Source organism: Salvelinus fontinalis, chromosome 32 (assembly GCF_029448725.1).
Source record: "Salvelinus fontinalis isolate EN_2023a chromosome 32, ASM2944872v1, whole genome shotgun sequence".
Taxonomy (NCBI): Eukaryota; Metazoa; Chordata; class Actinopteri; order Salmoniformes; family Salmonidae; genus Salvelinus; species Salvelinus fontinalis.
Genome location: NC_074696.1, coordinates 12,639,648 through 12,649,647, shown reverse-complemented (window position 1 = coordinate 12,649,647; position 10,000 = coordinate 12,639,648). Strand labels below are relative to the sequence as shown.

The window sequence follows — 10,000 nt, the reverse complement described above, 5'->3', positions numbered from 1 at the left end:
CCATACACCGTCCCCAGACTGTTCCTTTCACACACACACCTCTCACACACACACACTCCCCGACCGCTACAGTCCAGCCCCGATGCCGCCGCACCACACTGCCGCGACCGCTCCTGGGAGTGTGTGTGCTCCAGGTCCAACTCCGGTGTGTGTGTGTGAGAGGTGTGTGTGTGTGAGAGGTGTGTGTGTGTGTTGACTTCTTGATTATTATGATCTGTGTCTGAGGTGTCCTCGCCACAAGACGACTGGTGGGCGATGTCGTCGTGGCAACGGCGACAGCGACATCGCGATCGAACGTTGATGACGGCTGACTCGTTGTAACCCACGGGCCTGACGAAGACCTGGACCACGTCATCTTCGTCATCATCGTCAGGACAGGACAGCAGGCCGATGGTGATGTTGAAGTAGACCTGCATAGAGGTAGAGTTAGAGGTAGAGTTAGAGGTAGAGTTAGAGTTAGAGGTAGAGGTAGAGTTAGAGGTAGAGGTAGAGATAGAGAGAGGTAGAGTTAGGGGTAGAGGTAGAGGTAGAGACAGAGGTAGAGATAGAGAGAGGTAGAGTTAGGGGTAGAGGTAGAGGTAGAGACAGAGGTAGAGATAGAGAGAGGTAGAGGTAGAGGTAGAGGTAGAGTTAGAGGTAGAGGTAGAGATAGAGAGAGGTAGAGGTAGAGGTAGAGGTAGAGGTAGAGTTAGAGACAGAGGTAGAGGTAGGGATAGAGGTAGAGATAGAGTTAGAGGTAGAGGTAGAGGTAGAGTTAGAGTTAGAGACAGAGGTAGAGATAGAGGTAGAGATAGAGTTAGAGGTAGAGGTAGAGTTAGAGGTAGAGATAGAGACAGAGTTAGAGACAGAGATAGAGGTAGAGATAGAGAGAGGTAGAGGTAGAGGTAGAGGTAGAGTTAGAGGTAGAGTTAGAGACAGAGGTAGAGACAGAGATAGAGGTAGAGACAGAGGTAGAGGTAGAGTTAGAAGTAGAGTTAGAGACAGAGTTAGAGGTAGAGTTAGAGGTAGAGGTAGAGGTAGAGTTAGAGGTAGAGTTAGAGACAGAGACAGAGGTAGAGATAGAGAGAGGTAGAGTTAGAGGTAGAGGTAGAGACAGAGGTAGAGTTAGAGGTAGAGTTAGAGACAGAGTTAGAGGCAGAGGTAGAGGTAGAGGCAGAGTTAGAGGTAGACGTAGAGACAGAGGTAGAGGTAGAGACAGAGGTAGAGATAGAGTTAGAGGCAGAGACAGAGGTAGAGTTAGAGGTAGAGTTTGAGACAGAGACAGAGGTAGAGTTAGAGACAGAGGTAGAGGTAGAGGTAGAAGTAAAATCAAAATCAAATCAAATTTTATTTGTCACATACACATGGTTAGCAGATGTTAATGCGAGTGTAGCGAAATGCTTGTGCTTCTAGTTCCGACAATGCAGTAAAAACCAACAAGTAATCTAACCTAACAATTCCACAACTACTACCTTATACACACAAGTGTAAAGGGATAAAGAATATGTACATAAAGATATATGAATGAGTGATGGTACAGAACGGCATAGGCAAGATGCAGTAGATGGTATAGAGTACAGTATATACATATGAGATGAGTAATGTAGGGTATGTAAACATAAAGTGGCATAGTTTAAAGTGGCTAGTGATACATGTATTACATAAAGATGGCAAGATGCAGTAGATGATATAGAGTACAGTATATACATATACATATGAGATGAGTAATGTAGGGTATGTAAACATTATATTAAGTGGCATTGTTTAAAGTGGCTAGTGGTACATTTTTACATAATTTCCATCCATTCCCATTATTAAAGTGGCTGGAGTTGAGTCAGTATGTTGGCAGCGGCCACTACATGTTAGTGGTGGCTGTTTAACAGTCTGATGGCCTTGAGATAGAAGCTGTTTTTCAGTCTCTCGGTCCCTGCTTTGATGCACCTGTACTGACCTCACCTTCTGGATGATAGCGGGGTGAACAGGCAGTGGCTTGGGTGGTTGTTGTCCTTGATGATCTTTATGACCTTCCTGTGACATCGGGTGGTGTAGGTGTCCTGGAGGGCGGGTAGTTTGCCCCCGGTGATGCGTTGTGCAGACCTCACTACCCTCTGGAGAGCCTTACGGTTGTGGGCGGAGCAGTTGCCGTACCAGGCGGTGATACAGCCCGACAGGATGCTCTCGATTGTGCATCTGTAGAAGTTTGTGAGTGCTTTTGGTGACAAGCCGAATTTCTTCAGCCTCCTGAGGTTGAAGAGGCGCTGCTGCGCCTTCTTCACAGCGCTGTTTGTGTGGGTGGACCAATTCAGTTTGTCCGTGATGTGTACACCGAGGAACTTAAAACTTTCCACCTTCTCCACTACTGTCCCGTCGATGTGGATAGGGGGGTGCTCCCTCTGCTGTTTCCTGAAGTCCACAATCATCTCCTTTGTTTTGTTGACGTTGAGTGTGAGGTTATTTTCCTGACACCACACTCCGAGGGCCCTCACCTCCTCCCTGTAGGCCGTCTCGTCGTTGTTGGTAATCAAGCCTACCACTTTAGTGTCGTCCGCAAACTTGATGATTGAGTTGGAGGCGTGCATGGCCACGCAGTCGTGGGTGAACAGGGAGTACAGGAGAGGGCTCAGAACGCACCCTTGTGGGGCCCCAGTGTTGAGGATCAGCGGGGTGGAGATGTTGTTACCTACCCTCACCACCTGGGGGCGGCCCGTCAGGAAGTCCAGGACCCAGTTGCACAGGGCGGGGTCGAGACCCTGGATCTCGAGCTTGATGACGAGTTTGGAGGGTACTATGGTGTTAAATGCTGAGCTGTAATCGATGAACAGCATTCTCACATAGGTATTCCTCTTGTCCAGATGGGGTAGGGCAGTGTGCAGTGTGGTTGCGATTGCGTCGTCTGTGGACCTATTGGGTCGGTAAGCAAATTGGAGTGGGTCTAGGGTGTCAGGTAGGGTGGAGGTGATATGGTCCTTGACTAGCCTCTCAAAGCACTTCATGATGACGGAAGTGAGTGCTACGGGGCGGTAGTCGTTTAGCTCAGTTACCTTAGCTTTCTTGGGAACAGGAACAATGGTGGCCCTCTTGAAGCATGTGGGAACAGCAGACTGTGATAAGGATTGATTGAATATGTCCTTAAACACACCAGCCAGCTGGTCTGCGCATGCTCTGAGGAATGCCGTCTGGGCCTGCAGCCTTGCGAGGGTTAACACGTTTAAATGTTTTACTCACCTCGGCTGCAGTGAAGGAGAGCCCGCAGGTTTTGGTAGCGGGCCGTGTCAGTGGCACTGTATTGTCCTCAAAGCGAGCAAAAAAGTTATTTAGCCTGTCTGGGAGCAAGACATCCTGGTCCGCGACGGGGCTGGTTTTCTTTTTGTAATCCGTGATTGACTGTAGACCCTGCCACATACCTCTTGTGTCTGAGCTGTTGAATTGCGACTCTACTTTGTCTCTATACTGGGACTTAGCTTGTTTGATTGCCTTGCAGAGAGAATAGCTAAATGTTTGCATTTGGTCATGTTTCCGGTCACCTTGCCCTGGTTAAAAGCAGTGGTTCGCGCTTTCAGTTTCACGCGAATGCTGCCATCAATCCACGGTTTCAGGTTTGGGAATGTTTTAATCGTTGCTGTGGGTACGACATCGTCAATGCACTTTCTAATGAACTCGCTCACCGAATCAGCGTATTCGTCAATGTTGTTGTTGGACGCAATGCGGAACATATCCCAATCCACGTGATCGAAGCAGTCTTGAAGTGTGGAATCAGATTGGTCGGACCAGCGTTAAACAGACCTGAGCGAGGGAGCTTGTTGTTTTAGTTTCTGTTTGTAGGCTGGAAGCAACAAAATGGAGTCGTGGTCAGCTTTTCCGAAAGGAGGGCGGAGGAGGGCCTTATATGCGTCGCGGAAGTTAGTATAACAATGATCCAAGGTTTTACCAGCCCTGGTAGCACAATCGATATGCTGATAGAATTTAGGGAGTTTTGTTTTCAGATTAGCCAGATCACACCACGTCTCGTTAATCATAAGGCATACACCCCCGCCCCTCTTCTTACCAGAAAGATGTTTGTTTCTGTCGGCGCGATGCGTGAAGAAACCAGCTGGCTGCACCGACTCCGTTAGCGTCTCTTGAGTGAGCCATGTTTCCGTGAAGCAGAGAACGTTACAATCCCTGATGTCTCTCTGGAATGTTACCCGTGCTCAGATTTCATCAACCTTATTGTCAAGAGACTGGACATTGGCGAGTAGTATGCTAGGGAGTGGAGCGCGATGTGCCCGTCTCCGAAGCCTGACCAGGAGACCGCTTCGTTTGCCCCTTTTTCGGCGTCGCTTAGGGTCGAGTTAGAGGTAGAGTTAGAGGTAGAGTTAGAGGTAGAGTTAGAGGTAGAGTTAGAGACAGAGTTAGAGGTAGAGTTAGAGGTAGAGGTAGAGTTAGAGACAGAGGTAGAGTTAGAGACAGAGGTAGAGTTAGAGACAGAGGTAGAGGTAGAGTTAGAGACAGAGGTAGAGTTAGAGACAGAGGTAGAGGTAGAGTTAGAGACAGAGGTAGAGTTAGAGACAGAGGTAGAGTTAGAGACAGAGGTAGAGGTAGAGTTAGAGACAGAGGTAGAGTTAGAGGTAGAGGTAGAGGTAGAGTTAGAGACAGAGGTAGAGTTAGAGACAGAGGTAGAGTTAGAGACAGAGATAGAGGTAGAGTTAGAGACAGAGGTAGAGTTAGAGACAGAGGTAGAGTTAGAGACAGAGGTAGAGGTAGAGGTAGAGGTAGAGTTAGAGGTAGAGGTAGAGTTAGAGACAGAGGTAGAGGTAGAGTTAGAGGTAGAGGTAGAGGTAGAGTTAGAGGTAGAGTTAGAGGTAGAGGTAGAGTTAGAGACAGAGGTAGAGTTAGAGACAGAGGTAGAGTTAGAGACAGAGGTAGAGTTAGAGACAGAGGTAGAGGTAGAGTTAGAGGTAGAGGTAGAGTTAGAGACAGAGGTAGAGGTAGAGTTAGAGGTAGAGGTAGAGGTAGAGTTAGAGTTAGAGGTAGAGTTAGAGTTAGAGGTAGAGGTAGAGGTAGAGTTAGAGGTAGAGGTAGAGGTAGATGTAGAGGTAGAGGTAGAGGTAGAGTTAGAGGTAGAGGTAGAGGTAGAGGTAGAGTTAGAGGTAGAGGTAGAGGTAGAGTTAGAGGTAGAGTTAGAGCGAGAAGAGCCGATATTCAACCTCAAGACATTAACGGTGGACTCAGCAATATGACTTTATCATACACAGCAGCATGTCAACACATCCTCACTAAATGCATCCTCACTTCAATGGAAGACTAGGTGAACACTAAGACTAGGTGAACACTAAGACTAGGTGAACACTAAGACTAGGTGAATACTAAGACTAGGTGAACACTAAGACTAGGTGAACACTAAGACTGCCTCATTGTATCTGCTGAAACAATATATCCCTTGATGAAGCAATAACAACAGGTCAGCTGATAGTCACATGACAAGGTCATGTGTTGAGTCATAACCAGATCAGACTCCCTAATAGGCCTACCTCTATAAGAATCTCACACGCATACGCAAACACACATCCACTTGCATGCTGAGTGTGCGTGTTTGTGTGTGCATTTGTGTGTGTGTGTGTGTGTGTGTGTGTGTGTGTGTGTGTGTGTGTGTGTGTGTGTGTGTGTGTGTGTGTGTGTGTGTGTGTGTGTGTGTGTGTGTGTGTGTGTGTGTGTGTGTGTGTGTGTGTGTGTGTGTGTATGTGTGTGTGTGTGTGTGTGTGTGTGTGTGCGTACGTGTGTGTACCGTCTGGTTGGGCTGGACATTGGAACAGCTGCGGTCGTGGGATTCAGATCCTTCCGGACAAAGAGGAGAGACACTGACCAGAAAACGACTGAACTCTCTGTCCTCCACTGACACAGATACCTGGACAACTGACAACAACCTCTAGAGGAGACAGAGACAGAGACAGAGAGAGAGAGAGAGAGAGAGAGAGAGAGAGACAGAGAGAGAGAGAGAGAGAGAGACAGAGAGAGAGAGAGAGAGAGAGAGAGAGAGAGAGAGAGAGAGGGGGGGGGAGAGAGAGAGAGAGAGAGTAGAGAAAAGGGGGGGAAGATAAAGAGAGGGAGAAAGAGAAAGAGAGAGAGACAGAGCAGGTTGTCATCAGAAAGCCTCCATTGTTCTTCTGTCCTCTGATCAACAGAGGATGATGGGAAAAAATGAGGCGGGTCTAAAAAATAACGTATTTTTATTAATTGGTGATTGTACTGTGTTACCGTGGAGACGGGATAGCCTTAATAATGCCAAGCTTTGTTATGCGGGCTCAATGTGTGTGTGTGGGTCTGTGTGTGTGTGTGTGTGTGTGTGTGTGTGTGTGTGTGTGTGTGTGTGGGTCTGTGTGTGTGTGTGTGTGTGTGTGTGTGTGTGTGTGTGTGTGTGTGTGTGTGTGTGTGTGTGTGTGTGTGTGTGTGTGTGTGTGTGTGTGTGTGTGTGTGTGTGTGTGTACAGAATGTGAAGATTTGTGGAGTCGGCAGATTCCTATACCGAACAATGGTTTGTTCTGTAGAGATAGAGATTATATACTGGGCCAAACCCTCACCCTCCCCTTACCCTCACCCTCCCCTTACCCTCACCCTCCCCTTACCCTCACCCTCCCCTTACCCTCACCCTCCCCTTACCCTCACCTTACCCTCACTCTCCCCTTACCCTCACCCTCCCCTTACCTTACCCTTCACTCTCCCCTTACCCCTCCCCTTACCCCCACCCTCCCCTTACCTTACCCTTCGCTCTGCCCTTACCCCTCTCCCTCCCCTTACCCCTCACCCTCCCCTTACCCCTCACCCTCCCCGTGTGTGTTAGTGTGTGTATGTGAGTGTGTGCGTGCGTGCGTGTGTTACCTTGTATGCATCCACTACCAGGTCTATGAGGTTGGGAGCCTGGAACAGAAGATTGGAGCCCGGTAGCAACCTGACCAACTCCTAGAGAGAAGGAGAGATGTTGTGTAACACCGTATATAGACAGAATATCACATTTGTAATGTCTTTATTCTTTTGGAACTTCTGTGAGGGTAATGTTACTGTTCATTATTATTGTTTATTTCACTTTTGTATATTATCTACCTCACTTGCTTTGGCAATGTTAACATATGTTTCCCATGCCAATAAAACCCCTTGAATTGAATTGAATTGAATGTTAATTCCAGAGAGAAAGGGACACAGAGTCTGGGAATCTCAGTTTGAGACAATGTTAATGATTGTGAGATAGTTGTGTATGTATGTGTGTGTATGTATGTATGTGTGTGTGTGTGTGTGTGTGTGTGTGTGTGTGTGTGTGCGTGCGTGCGTGCGTGCGTGTGTGTGTGTTAGAGAGATTACCTCATACCACTGATATTGTAGTTGTTCCACGGCAAAGAGTGAATAGATGTGGTTCTCTAGAAGCTTCTCGGCCAGCAGGCCTAAACTGGGATGGTCCTAACGGAAACAGAGAGACAAGACATGTTGGTGTTCATCAGGTACTCATCATCATGTGTTCATCAGGTACTCATCATCATGTGTTCATCAGGTACTCATCATCATGTGTTCATCAGGTACTCATCATCATGTGTTCATCAGGTACTCATCATCATGTGTTCATCATGTACTCATCATCATGTGTTCATCATGTACTCATTATCATGTGTTCATCAGGTACTCATCATCATGTGTTCATCATGTACTCATCATCATGTGTTCATCATGTACTCATCATCATGTGTTCATCAGGTACTCATCATCATGTGTTCATCATGTACTCATCATCATGTGTTCATCAGGTACTCATCATCATGTGTTCATCATGTACTCATCATCATGTGTTCATCATGTACTCATCATCATGTGTTCATCATGTACTCATCATCATGTGTTCATCAGGTACTCATCATCATGTGTTCATCATGTACTCATCATCATGTGTTCATCATGTACTCATCATCATGTGTTCATCAGGTACTCATCATCATGTGTTCATCATGTACTCATCATCATGTGTTCATCATGTACTCATCATCATGTGTTCATCAGGTACTCATCATCATGTGTTCATCAGGTACTCATCATCATGTGTTCATCAGGTACTCATCATCATGTGTTCATCAGGTACTCATCATCATGTGTTCATCAGGTACTCATCATCATGTGTTCATCATGTACTCATCATCATGTGTTCATCATGTACTCATCATCATGTGTTCATCAGGTACTCATCATCATGTGTTCATCAGGTACTCATCATCATGTGTTCATCAGGTACTCATCATCATGTGTTCATCAGGTACTCATCATCATGTGTTCATCAGGTACTCATCATCATGTGTTCATCAGGTACTCATCATCATGTGTTCATCATGTAATCATCATCATGTGTTCATCATGTACTCATCATCATGTGTTCATCAGGTACTCATCATCATGTGTTCATCATGTACTCATCATCATGTGTTCATCAGGTACTCATCATCATGTGTTCATCAGGTACTCATCATCATGTGTTCATCAGGTACTCATCATCATGTGTTCATCATGTACTCATCATCATGTGTTCATCATGTACTCATCATCATGTGTTCATCAGGTACTCATCATCATGTGTTCATCAGGTACTCATCATCATGTGTTCATCAGGTACTCATCATCATGTGTTCATCATCATGTGTTCATCAGGTACTCATCATCATGTGTTCATCAGGTACTCATCATCATGTGTTCATCAGGTACTCATCATCATGTGTTCATCATCATGTGTTCATCAGGTACTCATCATCATGTGTTCATCATCATGTGTTCATCAGGTACTCATCATCATGTGTTCATCAGGTACTCATCATCATGTGTTCATCATCATGTGTTCATCAGGTACTCATCATCATGTGTTCATCATGTACTCATCATCATGTGTTCATCATGTACTCATCATCATGTGTTCATCATGTACTCATCATCATGTGTTCATCAGGTACTCATCATCATGTGTTCATCATCATGTGTTCATCAGGTACTCATCATCATGTGTTCATCATCATGTGTTCATCAGGTACTCATCATCATGTGTTCATCATCATGTGTTCATCAGGTACTCATCATCATGTGTTCATCAGGTACTCATCATCATGTGTTCATCATGTACTCATCATCATGTGTTCATCAGGTACTCATCATGGAATCGTCATGTGTTCATCACGTAATCATCATGTAATCATCACATGTTCATCATGGAATCATCATGGAATCGTCATGTGTTCATCATGTGTTCATCACGTAATCATCACATGTTCATCATGTAATCATCACATGTTCATCACGTAATCATCACATGTTCATCACGTAATCATCACATGTTCATCATGTAATCATCATGTAATCATCACATGTTCATCATGTACTCATCATGTAATCATCACATGTTCATCACGTCTTCATCATGTAATCATCACATGTTCATCATGTAATCATCTTGTAATCGTCATGTGTTCATCACGTCTTCATCACGTAATCATCATTTGTTCATAAGTGTATGTAAATAAGTATGTGTATGTGTGTGTGTTAAGGCCAAATCAAATGAAAGGCGAACGAGCGTGTACATGCTGGTAGTGAATGACATGGAAACAGCCAGGCTGCGAGCAAACGTTTGGTTTGATTTGGCCTTTAGTGTGTTTGTCTGTGTATGTGTGTGTGACAGTGTGTGTGTGTGTGTGTGTGTGTGTGTGTGTGTGTGTGTGTGTGTGTGTGTGTGTGTGTGTGTGTGTGTGTGACAGTGTGCGTGACAGTGTGTGTGTGTGTGTGTGTGTGTGTGACAGTGTGTGTGTGTGTGTGTGTGTGTGTGTGTGTGTGTGTGTGTGTGTGTGTGACAGTGTGTGTGTGTGTGACAGTGTGTGTGTGTGTGTGACAGTGTGTGTGTGTGTGTGACAGTGTGCGTGTGTGTGTGACAGTGTGCGTGACAGTGTGTGTATGTGTGTGTGTGTGTGTGTGTGTGTGTGTGTGTGTGTGTGTGTGTGTGTGTGTGTGTGTGTGTGTGTGTGTGTGTGTG

The 10,000-nt window shown here is 45.7% G+C and overlaps 1 protein-coding gene across 2 annotated transcripts in view; it reads right to left on the bottom strand.

Moving 5' to 3' along the window:
• Window positions 1-10,000, bottom strand: part of LOC129830756 (integrin beta-8-like) — a 34,606-nt gene that overhangs the window by 11,855 nt on the left and 12,751 nt on the right. For both annotated transcript variants that reach the window (XM_055893448.1, XM_055893447.1), the window contains exons 8-11: window positions 7,312-7,407; window positions 6,835-6,915; window positions 5,744-5,884; window positions 1-410 (exon numbers count right to left, since the gene is read on the bottom strand). The exon at window positions 1-410 is cut by the window's left edge and continues 59 nt beyond it. In XM_055893448.1, the coding sequence (XP_055749423.1) occupies window positions 1-410; window positions 5,744-5,884; window positions 6,835-6,915; window positions 7,312-7,407 (728 nt within the window). The remainder of the gene's footprint in view (window positions 411-5,743; window positions 5,885-6,834; window positions 6,916-7,311; window positions 7,408-10,000) is intronic.